This window comes from Miniopterus natalensis, chromosome 19 (genome assembly GCF_054644295.1).
Source record: "Miniopterus natalensis isolate mMinNat1 chromosome 19, mMinNat1.hap1, whole genome shotgun sequence".
Taxonomy (NCBI): domain Eukaryota; kingdom Metazoa; phylum Chordata; class Mammalia; order Chiroptera; family Miniopteridae; genus Miniopterus; species Miniopterus natalensis.
The window spans coordinates 35,517,898-35,544,671 of record NC_142099.1 but is presented as its reverse complement, the minus strand read 5'-3'; the positions used below and the strand labels follow the sequence as shown (position 1 = coordinate 35,544,671).

General features: G+C 46.9%; 1 protein-coding gene across 1 annotated transcript; it reads right to left on the bottom strand.

Annotated features, from left to right (window-relative positions):
* Window positions 1-932: 932 nt before the first annotated feature.
* On the bottom strand, window positions 933-22,286 carry ACP6 (acid phosphatase 6, lysophosphatidic). Its single transcript, XM_087828009.1, has 11 exons — window positions 21,621-22,286; window positions 20,924-20,926; window positions 11,926-12,054; window positions 11,682-11,812; window positions 11,267-11,346; window positions 7,989-8,076; window positions 7,072-7,204; window positions 6,045-6,142; window positions 3,849-3,944; window positions 2,395-2,560; window positions 933-1,761 (listed from the first exon to the last, which is right to left on the bottom strand). The coding sequence occupies exons 1-11, from the start codon at window positions 21,837-21,839 to the stop codon at window positions 1,618-1,620; spliced, it is 1,287 nt and encodes a 428-aa protein (XP_087684135.1). The 5' UTR covers window positions 21,840-22,286; the 3' UTR covers window positions 933-1,617.
* Between the last annotated feature and the right edge of the window lie 4,488 nt (window positions 22,287-26,774).

Sequence of the window (26,774 nt, the reverse complement as noted above, 5' to 3'; positions counted from 1 at the left end):
TTGTGTGCAAATGGCAATAACTGGCAGAAAGAGAAAATTAACAATGCAGAAGAGATAAATGTAGGAGTCAATGTAAAGCTGGAGGGTTGGCTTTGGATAGGAATGGGGATGGTTTGTTCCTAGTAACAGGAAGGCCGTATGGCCACCAGCACAAATGGGGTAGCAGATCTGGTGGTGGTGGTAGTGATGGTGGTGGTGAGACTAAAGGTCTCTTCCGATTGCTTTTATTTTCTTAAAGTAATTATCAGAGTGAGGACAGGAAGGGGGTATTGAAGATCAAGGATAAAGAGGTGGGAATAGATTCACAAAATAAACTAGGTAGGACAGAACTTAACTGGTTAAGACAGAGGAAAATGTGAAATAGGAAGACAAGGACAGACTTCTGGTTTCACGACTGAAAGGTAAGCCTGTGAAGCAGCAGGCTGTAGGAGAGAGGGTTTGATTGTGACATGGGACATTTTGTGTCTATGGCACATCCATGTGGACAGGGGTGTCTGAAGCTCTGAAGAGAAACCTGAGCTAGAGAAGTAGACCTGGGAGTTGTCAACATAAGGATGGTTGGAAGTGGAGAGACTTTATGATTGCTATTTTCCCTGAGAGGTAAAGGGGCTGGTTGTTTGAGATCAGTAAAACTTTGAAATAGATTCTGGGGAACAATGGGAAAACTGATGAGGAAACGGGGAGATTAACAGGAACCCGTGGGGGCCCCGTTACAGGGGGAGCTCTTATACTGAGAGCGGTTGCAGCCCACCATTGTGGAGCCCTCTCCCCACTGCTGCAGCTCCAGCCACCAGAAGCCAAGCCTCCCTGCATCTTCCTGCTGGGCCTCCAGGGCATGGCTCCAGCTTCCCACCCAGCAGCCAGCAGCGTTCCCTGACCTTCAAGCGACCCTTTAACCTACACACAACATCCTTTCCTCCTTGCTTACCTAGGTAACTCCTACTCAGCTTTCTCTGCCTGCTGGGCCAGGCGTTTCTTCTTTGTACCCAAATAGCTCCTCATCACAGGAAACATACTGCACTGTCATCACTGATTTACCCACCTGCCTCTCCCACTGGACTGAAACAACTTGGGGACAGAAACTTTTCACCTTTGTAATGACCACTTCAAATTTGTGAAATGAAGATAAGAAAAAAGAGCTGAGCCCAGGTGGTGTGGCTCAGTGGTTGAGCATAGACCCATGAACCTGGAGGTCACAGTTCAATTCCCAGTCAGGGCACGTGTCTGGTTGCGGCCTTGATCCCCAGTAGGGGGCGTGCAGGAGGCAGCCCATCAATGATTTTGTTTTCATTGATGTTTCTCTCTCTCTCCCTCTCCCTTCCTCTCTGAAATCAGTAAGAAAAGAAAAAAGACCTGAAGTCCAAAGCCAACAAAATTCTACAGGGTCATGATGTCCCCAGCCTATGTCATAGGCAGATGCTTCTGGACATGGAAATCAAGCCACAGTATATACACTGCTTTTCCTTTCAAGAAGTGACCTTAATATTACCTATAGGAAGGAAATACCCTTCCTTCCCTTATGTTAAAGCACACTAACTCTTGCTCCCACACATAACAGCCAGAGGCACCATGCAAAGGCATTTTATTTAAAACTCAACATCCTGCTTGGACAATCAGTCACTCTCCTTCTCCAAGTTCCGTCACCTGTGCTTGAGAGCAGAGGGTGTGGTATTTTTCTGGGTTTACGGTGTAAACTGACAAGGCGTTCAGGAACTTGTCCAGTGGACAGAGCTCATCAGGGCAGCCTCTTGGCACTTGCTCCTGTGGAAGAGATGTTGCTCAGCAGGGCCAGGACCATCTCACTGTTTCCAGCGGTGCCCAGAGGCCTGTGCAAGGCCACAAGTACCAGCCGAGAGACCCCACTACTCAGCCAGCTAGCAAAAGTCACTCAAGAACTGTTTCTTGAACTGACTGGGAAGACAGTCAAGTTAGGACCGGCGCTGGGAGGAGTAAAGGTCTGATCCTTGGGGACTGCTCTAGCCTCTGCCCTGGACAGCCACCTGCTCAGCCACCTGCTGAGGCAGCCAAGACACCAAAAGTGCTGACAGAACATGTCACCTCCCAAAGACACCACCATTAATTTCCAAAACAAGCTTCTATGTCAGAATTTTACACCCCGGCAGACACACTTGGAGGAAGAGGAGGGTGGTCCTGCTCCTAGGAGGAGTCTGTAACAGAACTAGGACAAAACCCAAGTTCCAGCTGCCTCCATAGGCCAAGTTCTGCCTTATCCCTGGGCCAGAGCCACGCATCGACCTAGATGACTCAGAAAGCTGATTACACCAAAGGAGGTTCCTCTGGGCCCACGGAGGGGGACCTGGTGCTGGAAACCAGGTGGGTGGGGTTGGGGGAAGGGTGCCTAGCCACCACCCGACCCTGCCTCAGGGGTCTTACCTCCCCATGGTAATAGAGCTGCACAAACCACTCCGAAGACTCCTGGTGTTGGTAGAGTTCCAGGGTCACATCAGCAGCAAACGGTGGCCACTTGTGGTCAAAAATCCCCAGGGCCAGTAAAAGCGGCAGGAGGGTCACATCATGAGTCGCATAGAGGTACAGTTTTCTGCAATGAGGAGACAGTTCTCCACACATCTTCCCTTGGGACCCTGGGGGCCGGGACAAGGCCTGCCTTCTTCAGCAGCAGCAACACATGCCTCGGAAATTAGCTGAGCCTGGTACAAAATCCCTCGCAGGAGATGAGGGAGAAGCCGTATCCCCACTCCCATGTCTGCAAGGAGCAGGATCCCCACTGGAACAGCTCTGTGGTTTCCTCCTCCCCTGGTGAGTTTCAAAGAAGACACTGAGCATGCGTGCCTTGGGCCTTTCCCCTCTCTCTCTCTCTGGAACCTGCCTGCCTCTGGCAAACGTTCTTACTCAGCTGTGTGATGAGTTTTAGTAGGGCAAGTGCTTCTCTGAGTTGGGGAAGCTTGCATTTTGGGGGGAATTAAGTTTATTTCAAAGGAATATTAATGAACCTGTTTGGCCAACACATTCTCCAGATGACTTTAATCCATATCTGTCTGACCCTATATCTATCTTTTGGGAGAGATCAAGGATTTTATTTGTAGACCCCACACTAGAGGACTAGCAGTAGGCCAAGGGGGCAAAGTGGCAGAGGCCAGCAGGAAATGTACTGTCACAGGTACTGTGATGGACAGGGATGGGCATTCCCATAATTTGCTATTATAAATCTTGGCCCAAGTTCCTGAATGTTCCTTTTTCAACTCACTATCCTGTCTTTCCCCTGGGGATCTTTTTAAAGTGCAGATTCTGATTCAGTAGGTAAGGCTGGGGCCTGAGAAGCTAACATGCTCCCAGAGGACGGTGAAGCTGTCCATCTGCAGACCACACTTTGCCTTGCAAGGGCCTAGGATACATAATATTCTACCACTGTGGTCCCTAAACTGGGCTCCAGGCTCTGCAAAAGTGGTGATGGAGGGTCATGAGCCACTTCCAATATCTTAAAATGCCTCATGGTATCATACCCTTCTATATACTTAATGAAGGAATTAAAACTAAAGAATCTATTACCAACTATCTTTGTTTCGGGCTATTATGACATCAAGTAAGTGATATCCTAATTAGCTACTCGAACACATGTACAATTAGTAAAAAATAGAAAAATTAATTTAGGGTTCTTTTAGCTAAAATTAAAATTTCAAAACATGGTTGGATGGGTGTAGCAGGGAGAAAGGTAAAAATGTGAATGTCTTTGGGGTTTGTGGCCTCAAACTTCTACCTTCAGTCGCCGACAGCCTGGTTCTTGGCCCCCTAAAACCTGGGTTTCCTCCCTACAACCGGAGGTCCCCACTACCCTCAGTTGCATGAAGCTGAGGAGCTGTGCCCGGTACCTGTTACTGTCAGGCGGAGTGGCCGGGTCCACGGCCTTCAGCAGGTTGCTCTCCAGGAGATGGAGAAATGGTCCCACTGCCATCTGCAGACTTTCCCTATGGCAAGGAAACAACATTTAAGCACCCAGCTGTTACTCAGCACACAGGGAACAGGAGTGGTTCTGCCCGAGGCCTTCACTAGCCAATCAGAATTGAGAAAAAGACACATCAAGCCTGAGGGACAGACAAGCTGGAAGGAGAAAATCGGCGCTGCCTAAAGTTTGAGGGTTCTCTGGGCACAAACACTTCCAACAATAAAAGCGCCAGGATACAGACATGGTACGAACACAGCTGAGAGGAGAGCAGCTGGGGGAGAGGGTACCCGGCAAGTCATACAGAACTGGGCCTTCGGGACTGAAAGAGCAAGCTGGGAAGGACAGGGGTGGTGATTTCCAGGAGTCCCGGAGGGCCCTCAGGACAGCAATCTGAAGGAACCACATCCCTAACCATGCCTCCCACGCGCCAGCCTCCTTCCCTGGAGGTTAGGCCATAAGGACCTTTCTCATTACAGATTTGATTTAACAAGGAGTCAGCAGTAGTGCTCGCAGGGCTGGCACTGTGGCTCCACTGCTTTCATTCTCAGGCTGGGTACAAACAAAGCAGTAAAACGGGCCAGTAAGCAGCCAAAACACTTGGTTTTGGTGACTCTCACTTTTTAAAATCAAAGAGGAAAAAACCTCTCCCAGAATTCCCAGAACCCAATCACTGACAAAGGGGAATGGAGTCGCCGTGACTGGCTTAGAGCAATTCTTATTCACGGTGACTGGATAAGCGGCCACTTTTACGAATCAAGGAGCTTGGAAGCAATGGGTGAGGAGTAGGCAACAAACGCTGTACGTCCCACACGCTTTCCAGAAAACGCGCAGGGGCCCAGCCAGGGGGACGGCCCTGTGAGGTGGTAACCATTTGTGCTCGAAGACACATTGCTTTTATGAAACCAGGACTCACTGGAATAAAAAGGACAATGGATCAGGTCTTATTTAAAATGCTTTACACCGGGAGAAGGCAAACTGTGGCCATTGGTCCAACCAAACCCACCTGCCTGTTTTTGTAAATAAAATTTTATTGGCGCACAGCTGTGCCCATTTGTTTGCATGTAGTCCTTGGCTGCTTTCATGCTACATGGGAAGAGATGAGTAGTTGCAACAGATAAAGCATAAGCCACAAAAAATAAAATATTTACTAAATGTGTGTGTGTGTGTGTGCGCGCGCGCGCGTGCGTGTATGTATTAGTGGAGAGGAGGGCAGTCAGTGACAATTTAAGTCTGGTGGGGCCACCTCAGGAATAGATGAGGGAAAGTGGCAAGTCCAGGTAGTGGCAGGAGGCCGAGTGGTGAGGCCGGAGCCTTCTGGACGCTCTGTGTGGTGTACAAGAGGACACACCGACTCGGAGGGGGAGAACAGCTGTCAGAGGCTCTTATCAACAGACTGCGCAACTCCTTGAAATGTTAGCTGCTTTTCCTCCCACTCATCTTCCTAGGGTTGTTCCCCTATTTCCCATCTCCTCCTCTAGCAAGTCACCTAAGCTGAGTGCAAGCTGAATGTTCTTAACCAAGCACAAAAGCATGGTTTTGCCATTTGGTAAGAGAGAAACTGTCCATTCTGACAGTCAGGACACAGCCCTTCTAAAAACAGCACCCTAAGTGTCAGTAACATGGAGAAAACACAGGACTGTTAGAAGACCTAGGGCCAAGTCATGGCTCTGCCCCTTGCTAGCTGAGCTGAAGGAAGGTGGCCACATCCCTTGGCCCAGTTTCTCCAACTGCAAAGCCAGGACTTGGACCCTACCTCACAGCGAGAACATGAAAATTATTGTAAATTGTGAGGTGATGAATCAAGTGAGCGATGATGATTCTTACTTCAGCATCCCCACCCCAAATCCTTTGAAACTTACAGCAAAAGGAGTAAGTCAGTGATTAAGAGAAACTCAGTCAAGTGGTGGCTCCTGAATCCGTATAACAGTGGACAGAAGCACTAGGTCACCAGGTCCAGCTCAACCCAGGGCTGGGTCCACTCAGTGAGCCCAGAGAATGGGGTGACTTCTGCCAATGCACACAGACACCAGCAGGCAGGTGTGAGCGGTCTGATGAACCCCTTCCTGCACTGGGAGGCCTGAGCAAGCGTGACGTCGTGCCAGCAGCTGAAGAGGCCCCTCACCTGTCTCCACCTTGCACGAACAAGGCTGTGTCCACAGCTCTCTGCTCGATCACGTGTGCAAACCTCTTCAGCGTTGGGCAGCTCAGGAGGCCGTGCGCCTGAAAGGGCCAGGAGTATGGTGTAGAAAGAAATGCTTTCACGGAGCCTTCAGGGGCCTGAGGGAACCTTCGGGGGGGGGGGGGGGGGCAGGGGCTTCACAGCTCAAAAAGCTACGTTCTCGGGGCCTTTTGGGAGCTAATCCTAGAGCTCTAAAGGCCCAGGAAAACCTGTTTTCCTCCCTTTCTGACAGCTCCCCATCTACTCCAAAATGAAAACATTTGTGTTTTTTTAAACTGTAAAAGAAAAAGTGGTGAATAAAATATAAGGCAAGTAATTCATGGCCTTCATTTTCCCCAAAATGACTTCCAGAAAGTGTAACATAGAAACAGTTCATATAAACTCTTCTTATAACCTCAAACCTATTTTACACTTCAGCACAGGCTGTACTTGTCTTCCCCAGAGAAGGAGGATCCAGCTGTACAGCCTTTGGGTGTCTGATTTTGAATCTAGAGGAGCAGTTCCCAGTGGGTGGTCTTCAGCACTTATTAGACTAAAACAAATCCTATGGCTAAATGAATTTGGGAAAAACAGACTTAAAGATTAACCAGCCTTCTTCACTACGGGCTTCTCGGGTTCTTTAATATGCTGATGTGCACACACTCTTCAAAACCTGAGTTAATACAAAGGTCCTCCAAAATTTCCAGACAATTCTTCCCTTCCCACCACCCACCCAGCCTCTGCCCATCGTAGCACACACTCACAGCACTGGTACTTAGGGAACATGCTTCAGGAAACTCTGACCTAGAGTGAAATGCCTGCTCCTGAATGAGGAGTCCTCCCCGATCGTCGCTGATCCCTGCCAGCTGCCTCCAAACCAGGAGGCCTCCACCCGCTTCTCTCCACCCAGTTCTAACTTAGGGGCCAGGCCATCCAGGTGCCCACGCCAGATTCGCCCACCCCCAGGGCCCCAGGAGGACAGTCATCCCACCTGCTCAGCAGCCACATTGTCAAAGAGGATTAAGAAGTCCACTCCATCACTGCTGGCAATGCCCATTCCCTCCTTCACCTTTTTCAAATCCTCTGAGATTCCCGACTGCAAAGAGGCAGCCTGCCTCCGACCTCTGCCAAAAAATAAAAAGAGTGTCCTTATATTGTACAGTGATCAACAATTTACGAAGTTTGGAATCTCATTTAATCCTCAACAACTCATAGGGGTTAGCTGTCATTATTCCATTTTACAGATGAGTAAACTAAGGCTCTATGAGGTAAAAATGACTGGAAAAGTTAGCAAGTACCAGGGCTGGAATAAAACCTGAATTTTTTCAAATCCTACTCCAGCATTTTCTTTTATTAAACCAAACACCATGCAAGCATGGCCTAGGTCTGCTTGAAAACAGCATTGTTTCTTCTGTGAAACACACACTTTATCCTGAGTATCGCCCAGAAATACCTACACACTGAAAAGTGCCATCAGCCCAGACCAACCTACCCTACAGGGCAGCACACTGGTGAGAAAGGGAATCTGTGTCTTCTGCCTGCCTGCCTGGATTTGCAGTTCGATGACTGGCTCAATCATCTTTTATTTAGCCCACTAGTTTCTTCATCGGCCCCATCTGAGAGCTCAGGATTATCGAGAGAATACTGCTTTGGAAATAGCAAAGCCCCACTCGTGGCCGTATGCGCCATCTCTCTAGCCCAGCATGTGGCTTTCCCAGGCTTCCTGTCCCTTCGCCACTGTGAGCAGGAGCATCTTCACTTCCTGGTAGCAGTGTCGGACCTGAATGCCATGCCTCCCCATCCTCAGCTCAGTAGGCCCCGCAGGCCCTCGGCTCAGGCAGATCCTGCCAGCAAATGTACTACAAGGCCGCCTGTCCCCCAGCAGTGAGCCAGAACCCAGGGCGGTACCTGATTCTTTCCCGCAGGCTCCAGCAGTTCTGGAAGTTGGGGTACAAGACTTCTGAGCTTGCTTCATCAGTGTGGATGACAGCAGGTCCTGAAAGTAAGGCGGGGACACAGGCAGGAGGAAGCTGCAGTGTGTTCCTCCAGCATCTCCTCCCCCTCCTTCTCTGAACACACAGATGGAGCTTCCAGGATGCAGGTCATCAAGGTTACTCAAGGAGAGTGAAGGCCTTCACCACGCCCTGGCCTTGCCAGGAGGAGCTCCCCTACGGCCTGAGCAATGAAGAAAGCAGGTAGCAGCCATGTTCTGTCTGGCACAACCCATCTTATTGGGCCACATATAGGCTGCAACCTGATTCAGATGGCACTTCCCTGACCCATTCCAAAAAACCTGACCTCAAGGCACTACCAGTACTTGGGCTTTTTCATTTATTTTTTTATTTTATTGGTTTTTTTAAAATGGAACAGACAGACAGACATCAATGTGGGAGAGAAAGAGAAATATCGATTGGCCTCCTCCCGCATACACCCCAAACAGGGATCAAACCCACAACCTGGGTATGTGCCCTGGCTGAAAATTGAACCCGCTCACCCCGTGTATATGGACTACACTCCAGCCAACTGAGCCACCCGGCCAGGGCAGCTCTTGGGCTTTCTGATAAATGGGCCGCCCCTGACTTTATCAGAACTAGGTGACTTTCTTGCTTCCCAAAGTCAATCCTATAGGCCAGTATGACAGCTTATCACATGGCAATCTAAGCAAGGTGACCACAAGGCCACAAGTCCTCTCAGACCCATCACCCTGCCCAAACGAAAGCTCGCCTTCCAGATGAACTTCCTGGAACCACGGATTAGACTACAAACCGTGCAGTAGCTCCCTACTGCTCAGAGCTCACAAGTACCCTTGTTCCTCTCACTGATGCTCAGGGAAGGCCCTCTAGTACCTCCCGGCTTTGCTCTGTGCAACTCCCCTGTCTACAGAGCTCAAGCCTGACCTTCTCTGATGGTGAAAGAAACAGCTCCCATCAGCAGCTCCCTGGAGTTCGCTGAAGTCAATCTGTTGAGTGATTAGGTGACTCTAAGCCTCAAAGAACGATTACTCCCAAGTTACCAATAGTCACACCCTCAGGACTATAAATATAGCCTGTGGTAACTTGGCTAGAATATCGGCATTCAGACACCTTCGTTGTCAAATGACCAGAGAGGCCCTCTCCCGATGTCCACGTCTTGAGAAGCACGAAGAGGATGAGTATGGATTCTGAAACCAGGCCACCAGGATTTGAACCCAAGCGCCACCATTTACCAGCTTTGTGTCCCTGGGAAAGTCATTCAGCCTCTCGGTGCCTTAGTTCTCCTATCTGTCAATTGATGATAATGTTACCTGCCTCACAGGGTTATGACAAGAATTAAGTGAGTTCATAAACGTGAAGCTCTAACAATAATGTTTGGTGCATAGTAAGTCCTTTAAATGTTAGAATAATAATAACAACTATAATTTAAACCTTTAATATAACATGATAATTCTATCTGGTATCTGATATTGGTGTCTGGAATTGGACTTACAGTTTATGATAAATAAGAAACATTGGAGTTGACACTCAAATATATGCTGAACGACTGATCACATAGTACAGACCAACAACCTCCGGCTTCTCCCACAGCCTGGTTCTCCTCAGCCTACACAAACCCTCAGGATTTCTCTAAGCATTTACTCCTGAAACAATATCCAGAGTTGCACCACTTCCATTAATTGTAACACCTTGGGGTTCTTTGGTTTATTAAAGTCCCTTGATACTGGTAAAGGCATGGGAATTGCTGTGACAGATGTCCAACTAGAGTCCCACAATATTTGGGTCCCCTGCAGCCACACTGGAGGCTGAGGATGACACAACTTCCTTCCTGCTGAAAACCTGGGGCAGCCTCGGTCGGATTCCTGTCTGCAGGTCAGTCTGCCACCAAGAAACGTATTTCCTACTGCAGTCATAGCTTTGCTACTTATGAGAAGAGGATATCTGCCTTTTAGAAGCTGAGCAAGTGAAGAGCTTCCAGAAGGCCAGGCACTGTGGACTGTTCCTGAGCTAAGGGGCTCCCGGGAAGTAAGGAGCAGCCCATTCTGTCTGCTGTGTGTTCCTTAGACACATGCTCTTTGTGGCCAATAGCCAGCTTCAGCCAGAATCAGCAGCACTGCCCACCCCAGCTGGGGGCAAGGCCAGCCTCCTCTGGCCTGAAGGTTTCTATCATTTAACATTTTTTAAAAAGCCTGGTGGAAGCCCTGGACAGTTTGCCTCAATGGTTAGAGCACCGGCCCTCGGACTGAAGGGTCTCAGGTTGGATTCTGGCCAAGGTCACGTACCTCAGTTCCACGGCCCTGGTGGGCATGTGCGGGAGGCAACCAATCAATGTGTCCCTCTCAAGCCCATGTTTTCCTCTCTCTCCCTCCCTCCCTCCCTTCCACTCTCTCTGAAAAGCAATGGAAAAAATATTCTCGGATGAGGATTTTTAAAAAAAAGTGCCCGGTGGAAATGTTATACCTCTTTGAGATACTGCTGAAGAAGCTACACAAAATAACAAGAATTTTTGCCTTCTAGTGTCTTAATATTAGTGAGGTTATGATGATCTGAAACTCAGACAAGCAATTAAATGTAAATTTGAATCAATTATATGTGACAAAATGCAGCTCCATTTGATAGTCAAAGGTCCTCAAAACATGGGAACCATGAGGGAAAATAATAAATGTGGTCCTTAGTGGTGAAAAGGTTGGGAACCACTAGCTGCAATCATTCACTGGCTGAATTTGTCAAAACCCAACTCAATAAACTTTCTCAAACAGGACAGGCTGAGCTAATGCTAGTAATAGTACCAGGGTCATGCTCTGGATTATCACCAGGACCAGAGCAGCAACAGCAGGCTCAGGTCCCAGCTAAGCGTCCCTCTGGCCCTCCTTCCTGTTCAGCAGTCTCTCACCTAAGCACAAAGCCCCAATACTGCTCACAAGACCTGGCGAGGGCTGCCTCGTGCAGCTTGCGCAGAAGTTGAAGGGGAGGAGTGAGGAGGCAGGGGCCCATCAGAGCAGCTGCTGCTCCTGCAGCCACTGAGGTGAGGCTGGCCAGGCAGAAGCCCGTCAGGAAGGGCCCACGAGAGCAGGTGCACCACGGAAGCCACGTGTGCAGGACAGAGACCAAGGGAGCAGGCACCAAGGAAGAGGGAGGTGGGGCCTTTGGAATTAAGAAGAAAAAGTTCCTCAGGGGCAGGGGTAGGGGCTATTTTAGACTCCAAATTCGAACCTTCTTTCTGACGTTGGAAAAGCCCAGCCAGCAAACAGCGGGTAGACTCCAGATTCCGATACATATTAGTAGAACGAACACTGGAAAAACACAAAAAGGTAGAGGTACTCAAAAAGGAAGATTTAATTATATACACTCTACCTTATTCCACAGAGCCACTGGGGAGCTTTCAAGGGTACATAAGGGGAGCTACGGGGCTGGGAAGAATCTCCTCTCTGTGTGATGGCTGCCCCAAGGGACCCAAAAGCCATGAATGTGACCGCCAATGACCACCAGTTCAAAGGGTTCTACTTTGTAAGGGCAACTGGCCCAACCTCCCTTGGATGAGAGTGGAAAGCATCTGGGGCACAAGGACAGGTTTCCTCATGCTCAAGACCTCACACTGGGCGCAACATCCGTCTTTCAAGTAACTCACAAGATCTCGCGTGGGTTGAAGGTTGGCGAAAGGAAGGGGATGTCCTCCACATAGTTCTTCCTCAGCCTCTCCCCCAGGGCAAACATCTGCCGCATGCCCACACTGGTCAGCTGGCCAGCAAACATGCCCCCCTGCGGTGGGGCAGAAACAGAGAGGAATGCAAACCCCTCACAGCCTACTAAGCCCAGCCCAGAGCAGCCATCAGAGCCGGCAGCGGCTTCCCATCGCAGGAAGCATTGCTCACCTTCAGCACGGTCTTGTGGTACTGAGAGTCAAAAAGAGAATGTGGTTTCGGGCCACCAGCAAGATTGGTGACGGTATACGCAAACTGAGTTTGGGGTGGGACCTCCAATAGCCGGGGATTCCACTCTACCTATTGTAACGACATACACACAAAACACACAACATATTGTTTAAAAGGTTCTTGACACAGCATTAATATCCAGCAGCACCTGGGACACAGCCGGGATCACACTGACACTACACCTGTAACTTTCCCACGGGAGAGAAGGAAAGAAACTTTAACTCTAGCTTCAATTAAAGGAAGCAAAAACCAGGATTTACTACTCCCGGTGTCCTTAGACCAAGTCCTGTCATTACTACACCAGTGTTCACTGTCAAGAGGCTGCCCTGGCACCTAGTCCAGACTGAAGTAAAGGGAGAAGTGGCCAGAATGCTTGACGCACAAATACTTGGTGAATGAATGAATTAATATAATCTCAGTGACCATATATACCTGTAAGGCTTGTTAAGGAATCAGCCCGCAGGTTTCTACGGCCCTCCCTTAAGGACTCTACTTCATGTCCCTTGTAACTACCACGTATTTCCCTTCCTGTCCTCCAATTTCTCAAACAAGTCACTGCCCTCTAAGGAAACTTCACGTCTTCACCATCTTTCGTTACTCCTTGCAATCTGGCTCCTGCCAACTGTACTATAGTGGGTTCAAAACATCACAAGTAGCCATAGGTCTCTTAGCTCCAACTGCCCATAAAATTCTTACACTCATTGAGTCAGGTGTGATGACTTCAATTTTAAAAACAAATCTTTTCTTCTAGTTCCATATACTGCTCCTCTCCCCAACTCATGTCTCTTTCAATGCTCCCACAATTCTCCTAGGCCCCAAACGCGAATCTCTGATTCTCCCCCTTGATCCACCATCCCCACACCAAATCCTGTTGACCGCTGGCTAGAAAAAGTCACTCCAATGGTCCTTCTTTTATCTTACTGTTAGAGTACAAAACCTTATTACCTTAGGCACAGCCTGTGACAGACTCTGTCCCCTCAGCCCCACAATCCATCCATACATAACCACTTTGCTAAACCACTTTCATCACACTGGCAGCTTTTCCTAATGTTTCAAAAGATAAGCATCTGGCCTTCTAGGACTTCTGCACCTTGGTCCAGCCCTGTCCCTAGCTGTACTGCCACTCCGTCTCTCTCCTCCCCTCCCAGTCGAGACCATGCCCACTGCTCCTCTGCATCCTCTCTCAGCTGGCTTCCCTTGCTTGCTCAGAGGGACCCCGTCCCTACTTGCCCATCCAACTTCTCTCCAAGGTCCAGTGATAACCCAAGTCTTACTTCCTTTCCCCACCAGTCGCTACCCCAGTTTTCAGTGATGGTCTTACCTGAATTCCTACAGCACTGACAATCAAAATATTTAACTCAATTTCCCACTAACATTTGAAAATCTATTATGTCACACATGACTGTATTTATCTTGGCCCCTCCCAGAAATATCCCGGAAGAGTGCCACTAGGAGTCCCAGGTTCACTTTGTATGGAAGCAGCTCTCCAGTTTTCAAAAAGGCACGGTCTCAGTCCCATTTGCATCTACTCTCCAACACCCGAGTCTCTTCCTCTGCTGGTGCTGTAGCAACTAATATCAGAAGACTGGGTGTTCAGAGCTGAGGCTTTCTTGCTACTATCTTTAAATCTCTGCTCCTTCTTTCCAAGTTCTGATGTTCTAATGTTCCTGCACAAAACCCTTCAAGGGCTCACAGTGCATGATGATCCCTGCCTCTCTCTCTTCACCCTGCCCTACACATTTACTCTCAAGCCACACAACTGTTTCCTACAGCACCATTCTCACACTTTTTGGCCTTTCAGCCTCATGTTTCTTCTACCTGGAATTTTCTGTTTCATCTGAAAGACTTCTGCTCACTCCATAAGACAGCTTAAATATTCCCGGAAGCTATGACTATGGCCCCTAGTTCTCACAGAGGCTTTGGTGGCCTTTAGCAAACTATATGAGAAGAGCTCCTTTACCAGACTGTCCTGCTCTGTAGATTTATCTTCCTGAGAACAGAGACAGGGTCGTGTATTGGCCTTTGCATTTTGGATGCCCAACAAAGGGCCTGGCACCCAATAGGTACAAGTAATAGCTCCAGCAATCTGCCAGGTCCTGTGGAAGATACCACGATTGAGGTAACATGACCCTGCCTCTTGGGGTTTTCAGGTTAGTGGAGATAGCAAGCCATGAATGTAAGTGACAGCAGTACTAAAACAGAAACTATGTGTTACAAGAAACCAAGTGAAGACCACTGTAGTTCAAAGACAAGACAGGCCTTCTCTTCAGCCTGGGGGTCTGGCAAAGTTTCATGGAGAGCATGGCATTTGAAACGAATAGGATTTAGACAAGCAAAGACACAGACTTGAGAATACAAAGCAGGTAAGAGAGAAGGTGGTATTGAGAATTCCAAAGGGGGGGCAAAAGTAGGTTTACAGTTGTTCATATGGAAAATAATACAATAATTAATAAATAATAACATTAGTATAAACTCTGTGTTTTGTGTACTCACAACTGCAACCCCATTTTTGTCCCACCCTGTACATAGAAAGCTTGAGCAAAGCTGAAGAATGATATATATAGGAAAGAAGTAGTTTGCTTTGCCTCAACCTGGGAGCAGTTTTCAAACTTCTTAATCAGTAAATACCAAGTAGAGTTTAACTTTAGATTGTATATTGAAAGACAAAAACAAGAATTTCTCTAGTTGAATTAGGAGTGGGAATCCAGAGCCCCAGCCACTCAGCATCCCCCTAGTACACAGGCTCCATAAAATAGTTTGCAAGCCAGCAGCATGGATCACAACTGAAGTGGAATGACTAGATGCAGAAAAACCAACATCAAGATGTTGGCAACACAGCAGATGAGAGCCTAAGGCCACATCTACAGCAATAGGAATAGAGGGAGTAGGTGCAAGACTTTTGAGTCAAACTTGGCAAATAAGTAGGAAAAAGATTTATGTGGGGATTATATTGGTGGGTAAACAAGAAATAATAAATTAAAAATTACTTTGGAAAATGTATACATTAGGATTCCAAGATGACGGCAGATTAAGTGGAAGCTACACAGTCTCCCACGACAAAATTGGAATTACAACTAAAATATAGAAAAACTGCCTGGCCAGCATGGCTCAGTGGCTGAGCATCAACCTATGATCCAGACCATCATGTTTCAATTCCTGGTCAGGGTACATGCCCGGGTTGTGGGCTTGATCTCTAGCAGGGAACGTGCAGGACGCAGCTGATCAATGACTCTGTCACTGATGTTTCTTTCTCTCTCCCCCTCTTCCTTCCTCTCTCTGAAATCAATAAAAATATATTTTAAAAGTGTGTGTGTGTGTGTGTGTGTGTGTGTGTGTGTGTGTGTATATATATATATATATATATATATATATACACACACCATCCAGAATAATCAACTGAAGACTACTATCTGGAGAGCGCCCTCATAACCAAGAACTTAAACTGAAGACCCCATAGGAAGTGTGGAGGCACAAGAGGGTTGGCTGGGCTCCCACAGGCAGCAAGTGAAGGTCCAAAGGGATATCTCAGCTGTGGGGGGTTCCCACTGAGAACTCAGGGGTCTAAACCCCAAACTGGGTGCTCCAACCCAAAGCACCAGAACTGAGAAAGGTGCCCACGTAACATCTGGCCATGAAAAGCAGTGGGGTATCTGTCTGACAGGGAGAGGCACCTGGATATACAGGCACCTTCTTAAAGGGCCAACGCACAAAATTTTGTGTGTAGCCACTCACCTTGGGCTCTGGCAGAGAGAGGGCAGAGTAGATTAGAGCTGTGTGAGGAGAATCCAGGGTTGTGGCCTCTGGAGATAGAGCTCAGAGGGTACATGTCTGGACTCGTGTGCTGAGTCATTCCCCCATATGACAGAGGACATTTTTCTCAGGCAGACATTTACTATCCAGGCAGCCTTTGCCGGGGGGGGGGGGGGGGGGGGAAGCAACTGTCCTACCCTGTGGAGTTTCTACAGCCTGAGGCTTACTAAGCAACTGAATAATAATCAGCCTCTGTCTGGGTGCTTTGAGTCTCTGCCTGATTTGCCTCTGGACCCAGGGCTTGGAAAAGCAGACCTTGGTGTGGATCTTTGTCCTTTCCAAACGCACCCAGCCTCAGCAGAGGGAGCCATAGCTGTGGATTGTGGAAAGCTTCAAACAGGGTTCTCAAGCCAGTCACAAACAGCGTCTGACATTGGCCTGCACCAGAGACCATCCAAAAGACTGGGAGTCCTAGCAGATCTAACTAACAGACAGAAACAAACCCAAACAGGCAGCCAAAATGGGGAGGCAAAAAAACAAGCCCAAATGAAAGAACAAGAAAATTCTCCAGAAGAAGAGATGAGTGAAATGGAGATAAGGAATCTATCAGATATAGAGTTCAGAACAGTGATTGCAAGGATGCTCAACAACATGAGAAAAGATATGGAAACTATGAAAGAAATTAAGAATGACATGGTAGAAATAAAGGATACGTTGGAAGGAAAAAACAGCACCTTAGGGGAAGCTGAGGATCGGATCAGCGAATTAGAAGACAGGGTAGAAAAAAATCACTCAATCAAAGAACCAAAAAGAAAAAAACAATTGAAAAACAGGAGGATAGTTTAAGGGAGCTGTGAGACAACATGAAATGTAACAATATTTGCATCATAGGATTACCAGAAGATATAAAAAGAAAGCAAGGGTTAGGGAATCTGTTTGAAGAAATAATGGCAGAAAATTCCCTTAACTTGGTGAAGGAAAAAGTCATACAAGTTCAGAAGGCACAGAGAGTCCCAAGCAAGAAGAACTCAAAGATGCACACACCCAGACACATCATAATTAAAATGACAAAAATTACAAAGAGAGAATCTTAAAAGCAGCAAGAGAAAAGCAATCTCTTACCTACAAAGGAGCTCCCATAATGCTGTCAGCTGATTTCTTATCAGAAACTCTACAGGCCAGAAGGGAAAGGTATGAAGTATTCATGGTAATGAAAAGCAAGGATTTGAAACCAAGACTACTCTATCCAGCAAGGCTGTCATTCAAAATAGATGGTGAAATAAAGAGCTTCCCAGACAAATAAAAAGGCTAAAGGAATTTATCAACACCAAACCAGCATTGCAAGAAATGTTAAAGGAACTGCTGTAATAAGAAGTAGAAATAGAAAGAGAAACATAGGCATAAAGAAATAAAAGGGCAATATATAAGTACCTATCAATAATAACCTTAAATATAAATGGATTAAATTCTCCAATCAATAGACATAGGGTAGCTGAATGGATAAGAAAACCTGACCAATATATATGCTGTTGACAGGATATAAGACTATCCTCAGAATAAAAGACTCACACAGGCTGAAAAAGAACTTCTGGAGGACTTTAAGAGAGAGCTCGATAGCAGTACAGTCATAGTAGGAGATTTTAACACCCCACTGACTTCACTGGATAGATCTTCCAGACAAAAAATCAACAAGGAAACAGTGACTCTAAATGATACACTAGATCAGATGGATTTAACTGACATTTACAGAACATTTCACCCCAAAGCTGAAGAATATATATTCTTCTCCAGTGCATATGGGACACTCTCAAAGATAGACCACATGTTAGAACACAAAACAAGTCTCTACAAGTTCAAGAAGATGGAAATATATCAAGCATCTTCTCAGACATTTACACCATGGAATACTATGCAGCTGTAAAAAAAGAAGGATCCCTTACCCTTTGAGACAGTATGGTGGGACCTGGAGAGTATTATGCTAAGCAAAATAAGCCAGTCAGAGAAAGACAAGTATCACATGATCTTACTCATATGTGGAATCTAATGAACAAAATAGATCCAGAGAGATAGAAGCATGGAACAGACTGACGAATCTCAGAGCGAAGGCAGGGGTGGGTGGGGTGAGATTAACCTAAGAACTTATATGCATATATGCATAACCCATGAACATAGACAATGGTGTGGTGAAGGCCTGGAGGAGGGGAGGTGCAGGGTGGAGGGGATCAATGGGGGAAAAAAGGAACATCTGTAATACTTTCAACAATATAAATTAAAACATAAAAAAAATTACTTTGTTTTTGAGCCTGGGTGTCTAAGGTTACAAGAGTAATGGAAGTACTCCTTGACTAAAACCAAGACCAAGACAGAAGAGTAATTGACAAGCTGAGTTCAGTCAGGGACACTTTAAGATTGAGATACCTTCTTTGTGTTCCCAGTGCTCCCTGCATACTCCCACAACTGGAATCTGTTTTGTCTTTCTCCTTCACTACACTGTACTTCTTACAGCTGAGCCTGAATTATCCAGCCCTGTCAGCCCAGTCTAGCACAGGTCTGACACCAAGTCCACAGGGCCTATTCAACCTAAGAAATCTCCTGTTAGGCACAGTTGCCAACAGAGGATCTTCAGTGTTTCCAGGGAATGGCTCCTGAAAAATCTAGGTCATGGCAAGTCTAGAATACATGTTTTCAGAGTTTCGGGAATGAACAGCATATCAGTTCCATACATAATGTCCGTCCCCCCCGCCCCACATTCTCATTCTTGTTCTTGTGTTAGTGCAAAGGCTAACTTTATAATTTTACTTAATTATTTATACCCCATTTTCAAGAACTTAAAGCAGATGATAGCAAAACCTTAGACAATCAATTCAAAGTAAGCAAGAAAGACAAAAGCAAACAGCACAGGGACAAAAAAAGTGGATGCAATGATAAAGTTACTCAAAAATGCACATCATGAAGATCCACATATTTGTTGTAGGTGGGCCAAGATTCAACACTAAGCTTTCTGGCTTTTATGTAAAAGGAGAAACTTGATCAGCTAGACAAGCTTAAAGATAAAAGCAAGCCAACTGTTCAGGAGAAGCACACCATTTCTAATGCTAACAGATAAACTCCTCCCTACGGTCCTCGTAGAGAGGACAGAGTAATATCACAAACATCTTTTCGGTAGTCACAGCAATGAGTTCTGTGGGACTGTTTCTCAGTTTCCTCAATACAGAAAGACAGCATCTCACCAGAGCATATTTCTGTGAAGACAATACTACTCTGGGATGGATATGCTACATTCCAAGTAAAAGAAAAATGTACATAAAACTAGACAGAAACCTTCCAGGTGTAGTTTTAGAATAAAGCAATGGTCTTAAGCCTTGACTGCACACTGGCATCATTGGGAAGTTTTTAAAAAGTTACCAATGCCTGAGCCCTCTCCTGACCTAATCACATCCAGATCTTCTAAGAGTAGAGCATCAACTTTTTTAATGCTGTTCAGTCCAGATCCTTCTAAAGCTTCACCAGAGAAGCTTTTATCATGTCTGGATGCTCTAGACCAATTAGTCAGAATCTCTGGGAGAGAATCCCACATAAGTATTTTTTAAAGCTTCCCAGTTGAGTCCAATGTCTCACCAAGGTTAAGAACCACTGCTCCAGAGGAATGAATAAACTGATAGGCATCCTTCATGCAATGCTTCCTGAAAACTCTTCTCTTAGCTGAACTGTGGATGGGTATTAAGCAACATTTATTTTACAAAAACTGAGGCACCTGCCTGAATGGGAGGCCATTTTGCCACCATCTGGAAGGGAGCTGAGGGAAATCCAAAAGCAGGGACAAATTTATCTTCTGGATCTAATCTAATGATCAGGAAAAAATGGCCAATCAAGTTCCAGAGTTTTATTTCCAGAGCACAGCTAAAGGAAGACAAGTTAAGTCAACAGCCATTTAAGCGATAAGAAAACAACTCAATAAGACATCTAGTTTACACAATGATACTTTCTGAGGATTCTGATAGAACTGAGTGAGGTGACTTGTCACATGTTTATCTACAAACCAGTCCTAAGTCTGGAAACATCTACCAAAGACTATTTTAGTTTTAGAATTGTTGCCAGGTAGTCCCAGGAAGATTAGCAAATCCCAATAACAACCTCTATCAAACTGGATCTTGAAAAGAAAATCTGAGAGGACTCCAGAAACACGTTACAGCAGGCCACTGACACTACTAGCTCATAGTTCACACAGAGAGTTAGTTCCACTCTCATTTTTATGCACAAGACTTCATATGAGACAACGAAAGGTGTTCAGTGCATCTGCCTAAAGTCTAGGGAATGGGAGCAGGAGGGAGAGTTAATGTGATTTTACTAATTGCAAAGTGAGGCCATGGACTCGGATGTTCCATTATTTCATGGCTATCAGACAGAAGATGAATGAGGCTGGCATTCTACCTGAGCTAAACTGTCCCTTGCAACATAAAGGCAAAAAATACCCATCACACACCCTGGCTCAGGAGAAATCCTTAAAATAAGCTAAAATTTTTTTAGGCTCTCCAGGGAGAACATATACTGTACATACTAAGTCCAGGCCTAGATATTCAGGCTTTTGTTCTCTGCTACTACCAATAACTTTGTCTTCAATGTGAGCCTTTATGCCTCTATGTTATTTTCCAGCTTTTCTGTAACAACAATAAATGAAGGGGGAGTGCACAGGAGACAGGCTGTGTACACAATCATAAGGAAAATGTAGTGACCTTAATATAAAAAGGCAAAGTAAGGGACTGAAAAAGAATGGAAGGAAAAGGGAGAGAAGAAGGGAGGAAGGAATGGAGGGAGGAAGAAAGAAAAGAAATTCCAGTACCAGAAAGCGGTATCGCCATACAGAAAAGCTAACTAGAAATCTGGTAGTAGAATTAAGTGCCACCCAAGATTTTGTGGGAAGTGCTTTAAAGGTTTGACTTCATCTGTGGCCAGCTTTAAACACTGGGTTTTCAGTTGTACCATGTCAGGACACAGCCCTAGAGTTTCTGGAAAGCAACTATGAGGAGTATGCCATCAGGTTTGGATGACCTGTTGAACCTGCTCCAGCATTAACCTAGAGGACTGACACTGCAAAAGCACCCCACAGGTAGTGTGACTGCTGGGGCCTGAGTATTTCAGGTGGCATATTCATTTTCACTAGAAGCCAGTTCTTCAGCCACAGGTCCACCTGCTGTGAGAGGTCAGAGACTTTCACTGGCTCTCCTCAAGAAATAAATCCAGAAAGACTGATTATTTAAAACACTAATTATTTGTGCTTTAATCATAATTTTCCTGACCAAAGCAGGTATATTTTAAGACATTATAACCACAAGAGCTGCCAATTTTTAACTGCTTTCCTACCTCAAATCCCTTCCACAATAGGTTTAGACCCAAAATAGAGGACAGCTCCAAGATAAAGCATTTTTTACCAAAAAGCCTTCAGCAAACCCTGAGAGAAAGAAAGCTGTTGTAAAATCTGTTCCCAAATCATTGACTTCTGTTATCCACTTTGATGCCAGTTAGGGTGGTTCCTTTCAAACACGGTGACAAAGAAATGCACTACACCCCTGTGCTCGAGGTCATCCAAGTATCCGCTAGAACTGCGCTCTCCTTCCCCAGCCCTGCTGAACCAGGACCTGCACTCTAACCAGTCCCCAGGGGCTCCCACGCAGCAGCAGCAGCAGCAGCCCCGCGGCGCCGCCGGCCGCGAGGACTCGGCACCGCCAGCAGGGGCGCCCGGCCCGCGGCCCGGGAGTGTTTTCAGTCCGTCGGGACCCAGGCTGACCCCGCTCCGAGGGGCCGCAATTCCAAAGGCGAGTTCCCGCCGAGGCCCCGGCCGCACTGGCCCCCAGGGCCGCCCCGGGGCCCCCGGGCCCGCCTCTCACCTGCTCCTCCAGCGGGAGCTGCTTGAGAGGACTCCGCGCCCCGTGTCGAAACACCACCTGCACCATTTTCAGCTGCAGCAGGCGCCGGTCCACGGGAGGCTCGCCGTCGGCTCGTCGCAGCTCGGCCAGGGCCACCCGCCGCTGGTGGACCAAGTACGCCAGCGAGACCAGGGCGCCCACGGGGGCCCACGCGCGCGCCCTGAGGACATCGGCGATCATGGTGGAAGCCTCTCAGCTGCCCTCGGGAGGGAGGCCCCGGAGGCGGACACGGCTCCGCGGGCTCCGGGGCTCAGCGGCCGCCCCCAAGTCCCCGGGAACCAGCGGGCGCGCACGTCCAGCCCCCCAAGCTGGGACCGCTGCGACTCCGAGAGCTGGAGGGGCCCGCGGGTGGGAAAGCGGGGGAAGAGACGGGGGAGCGGCGAGGACGCCCCGGGAGCTGTCGCCGGGCGGGGCTGGCGCTCCAGCTGCGGGCTGGGGACGGGGGGCGGGGCTCCTTAGCTTTCGCCCTCTCTGGACCTTGAACTTGTGGTCCAAGTTGGGCCTGCAGCAGTCCTGAAGGGACAGGAACCAGCCCCGAGTTCCTCGGCGGCAGCGCCCCACTGACAGACGACTGGATTCCACTTTTCTCGGCGCAAACTGCAGCCGCCGCCGGGCGCAGCCAGGTCCCGCTCGGGAGGCCGCGCGGAGGAGCACGGGAGAAGCGGTCCCCCCGCCTCGCCCCCCGGAGCCGAGCGGCTAGAACTACAACTCCCAGGAGGCTGCGCGCGGGGGGACTTCCCCGGGCGGGCTATTGCCCCGCGGGCGCCTGGCGCCCCGCCCCGTCCCACCTGGTGCGGGTCTAATCCCGACCCGGCGGCCACTGCACCGGGAGCGCATCCGCTCGTTTGCCAGGCCGAATAGCGTAGGAAACGCGAGGACAGCGAAAGAACTGGGTGTGCGGGGCGGTATTTGGGGTCCAGCCCATGTAGTAGATTTCACTGAAGTCCTGGAAGTAGGGTTGCTGAAGCTAAGAGCCGAGACGCTTACTCAGTTATTACTATTTGCAAAGGGCGGCACTAGGCCCTTTATATTTCATCTTCATTTACTACCCGCCCCCTACCCTCTGTGTCTAAAGAGGCTTAAATCGTCGAAAACACGCAGAACTTTGAGCTCACTGATGTGTTTACTTACATCCTGAATATTTTCTCGTGGAAAACTCCAGGCGTTGTCTGCAGGTGTCCCCGTGCCTAAGCACCGTAAGTTACAAAGAAGTGGTCAACCTTAAGCACCTGCTGGGGTGTGGGGGTGTGTGGCGGTGCTGGGGATGTCTCAGCAGGTCTCTGCGGTAAGCCAGAGCTGGTTTGGTTGGAAAATGAGAGATTCCTTTTGTTAATTGAAAGCACTGTTTATCAGCACATGTGAGACTAGCCTGGGGAGTCCTACAAATATTTGATGTGTGAAGTATGGTAGTGCTGGCAGTGGTAGTAACTAATCTGAAGTTTAAAAGAGAGGGTAGAAATTTTGAAATTATGCTTTGGCAACAGCTCCAGAGTTGGGGGATGGGGAGAACGAAACACTTATTGTGACCCTGGTTTTACCACCAGGTGGTGCTGGCTTGGGAAATAAGCCCTCTGCCCACCAAATTGTCTTTTTTTTTTTTTTTTTTTCTTTTTCTTTTTGGTTAATTTGAGCAGATTTTAATAAAATCTACAGTTTTTATTATGTCCAAATTGTCTTTTAATACTATGCCAAAACTAGGTTTTATTCATAAGATTAGATAAGAAACAACCACATTCACTGTTTTATCTCCAGTAGTGAGCACAGTGCCAGGTTCATAGTAAGTAGTCCATACATACTTGCTGAATGAACATATAGGATATATTATTGAAATGTTCTTGAGGATATTGTCCATTACATCACTTATTGCTCCCAATATAAATCTCCTCCTGAGAAATTTGTTTTAGACTAAAGTGTTAGCATTAGAACAAGCATTAAAACATATAGCCCTGGCAGGTGTGGTTCAGTGGTTAGAGTGTTGCTTCCCAGTTAAGGGCACATATCTGGGTTGTATCTTCAATCCCCAGCCCTGTTCTGACTGAGTGTGGGAGGCAACCAATCGATGTGTTTCTCTCACATTGATGTTTCTCCCTCTCTCTTTCCCTCTCCCCCTCCCTCCCTCCTGTCCACTCTCTCTAAAAATCAATGGAAAAAATACCTTCAGCTGAGAATTAACAATAACAACAACAAGTATGAAGATGACTTTCCTTTTTGCCTTGGTTGACTGCCAGCTTGGAGCCTAATTTTAAACTTAACTACAGCAAGTATTTAAATTGGAATGGCCAGTGTAACTGTGACCTTTTCCTCTGGGATATCACCCTGGATTGGAAGGGAGCAAAACTGGAGAAAAGTCCGTCAGGAGGCTGCTGCAGCATTCCCAGTGTGAGACCTTCAGGAGGCAGAATTAACAGTGGAGACTGAGAGGGAGGACAGGGTCAAGGATGACTCCTCAGCTCCTGCCTGGGCCACTGGCAGAGGATGCCATTCACGTGGAAGAAGGTTGAGCAGAAGTTAGCAAGTTAACTTTGGATTTGTACATTATAAGGTACCTGTGAGGCATCTGAGTAGAAATACCCCCTCGACAATTGATTATGTGGGTCTGGAGCTCAGAAAAAGTCATGGGACTCCTCTGCCCATAGTTGTTATTTGAAACAATGGGAGTGGATAAGATTCACAGGATGAGTGGGTAGAAAAAAAGAGGGGGGCTAGAACAAGACTCTGAGGAACCCCATCATTTAAGGGAAAGGCAGAGAAAAAGAAACCTGAGAAGTGGCAGAGAGATAGAAAGAAAAGACAGGCATCAAAAGCTAAGAGAAGAAAGATTCTAAGAAGAAGAGAATGGATAACTGTATCAAAGGAACTGAGGGTCAAGTAATGTACGGACCAAGTGTCCATTGGATTTGACAACAAAGTAATCTTTGGTCAGTAGTGAGAGCAGTTTCAGTGAAATAGTGGGGTGGAAATTAAATAGACGGTGAGTGGGAGTAAGTGTAGACATCGTCAAGAAGTTTAGCCGACAAAAGGAGATGAACAAGTACAGTAGCTGACGGTGTTTGGTTCCTGAAGTTAAGGTTAGCCTCAGAAGGAGAAAGTACATATTTTCCATGCTGACAGGAAGGAAAGAAGATAGAATAGTCATGAGTGGAGTTATATTTATAGTGAGGAAATTGGAGGATTTTTTTTTCTTTAATGGTTTCTGCAAAATTGGTGTGGGGGTGCAGGGCTTGGTGTTTTTGAAGATTTGAGGAACAAGGGGAAGTGAAAGAACCACAGAGTACTTGAGAGAGGGTAATGAGTAGGTAAATACTTTCTCCAGCTTCATAGAACATCAGAGTCACTTGGAATGTTTGGTAGCATGTAGGTTCCAGAGCACCAATATGTCTTACTATATCTGGGTAGAGCCCAGGACTCTGCATTTTAAACAGGCACCCAAGGTGATTCTGAAATAGGGGCTCTTCAGATCACACTTTGGGAACTACTGAAAGAAAGTCAAGGAAGGAATTATTTTAGTATAGGAGAATATTTTACAAAATAGGAGAAAACCGCCAGTAGAGAGGAAACAACTAAGACAAAAAGGGATAATTGATAGGGCAGAATCCCTAAGGAGGTGGGAGAAAGTATAATAAAGAAGAAAGGAGGAAGGATAAGCCTTGGACAGGAGAAGTGTGACCTCTTTAATTAAGAGCACCCTTAGACAGAGGGTTATGTCTTTCATTAAGGGTCACCTCTAGGTAAAGCTATACACTGAGGCAGGTAACATTGGTAGTTTCACCTTCAACAAATTATTTTCCCCAGTAAGTTTGGAAAAGAAAAAAGAAATCAATAATAATTATTTTTATTTAATGTTGAGTGCTTACCTGGCATTGTGCTAAACCTTTTACATGCAATGTGGCATTTAATCCTCCCAGTAACTCAAATGATAGGTCCTATAACCATTTCATAGAGAAAGAAACAGGTTAGAGAACACAGAAGCAACTTGCCCAGAGATGCACAGATCCTAAGTGGCAGAACCTGGGTAGTCTATCTAACATCTGAGCCTACCATATGAGCCACAGATATTATACTGCTAAACTTCTGTGAGGCAGGGAATAGAAATTTATATGATATTTAGTATGTATAAAATTTATATGATATTTAGTATGTATAATAATGTGAAATTGAGACTGTTTTTCCTTCATGACTTCTCACCAATAAGTCTTTTTTCCTACCTCTGCCCTGATTGATAGATTCCTGGGTTTTTTCCTTCAATATCATTTAGAATTCTTTCAGTTACAAGGGGCAGAAAACTTAGTTTAACAGGAAAAAAGAAAAAAAAAATCTGTTAGCCCACACTGTTGAAAACTTAAGAACTGCAGTCAAGGTGGCGGCTCCTGTTTTGTGGCCAAAGCATAGGAAAGTGAGGGCCAAAGAAAGCATGTGCTTGGCTTCAATATGTAGGTGAAAATATATATAAGAGGATCCAGGAAGGTGGTGGAGTAAGTGGCTGTTACACTAACCTCCTCCCAGGACCAAACTGGAATTACAACTAAGATATAGAGCAATCAACCTGAATAACCAACTGAAGACTAACTGAACAGAAGTCTTATAACCAAGGATTTACAGAAGAAGCCACATTGAGACTGGTAGGAAGGGTGGAGACACAAAAGGGGCTAGCCTCACTCCCACAGGTGGCAGCTGAGATTCCAAAGGGACATCTCAACTGCAAAGGTGCCCCCTGAGAAGTGTCATGTTTCAGTCCTACACTGGGCTCCCCAACACAGAGCACCAGAGCCAGGAAGAGGCACCCACATAACATCTGGCTGTGAAAATCAGCGGGGATTCTGTCTGTCAGAGAGTATGCTCGAGACACAAGTGCCATCTTAAAGGGCCAATGCACAAAATCTCATCTGCAGCCACTCAACCTGGACTCCAGCAGAGTAGACTAGAGTTGTATGAGGACAGACTGGGGTTTGTGGCTCTGAGGAGAGAGCTGAAGGGACAGTTGTCAGGATCCCTGTGCTGAGTGTCACTCTCCCGTACTGCAGATGCCATCTTTCTTGGGTGGAGTACTCACCTCCTTATGTCATCAGTCCTAGGAAAATGCGATAGCCCGACCCTCTGGACTCCCTGTCACCTCAC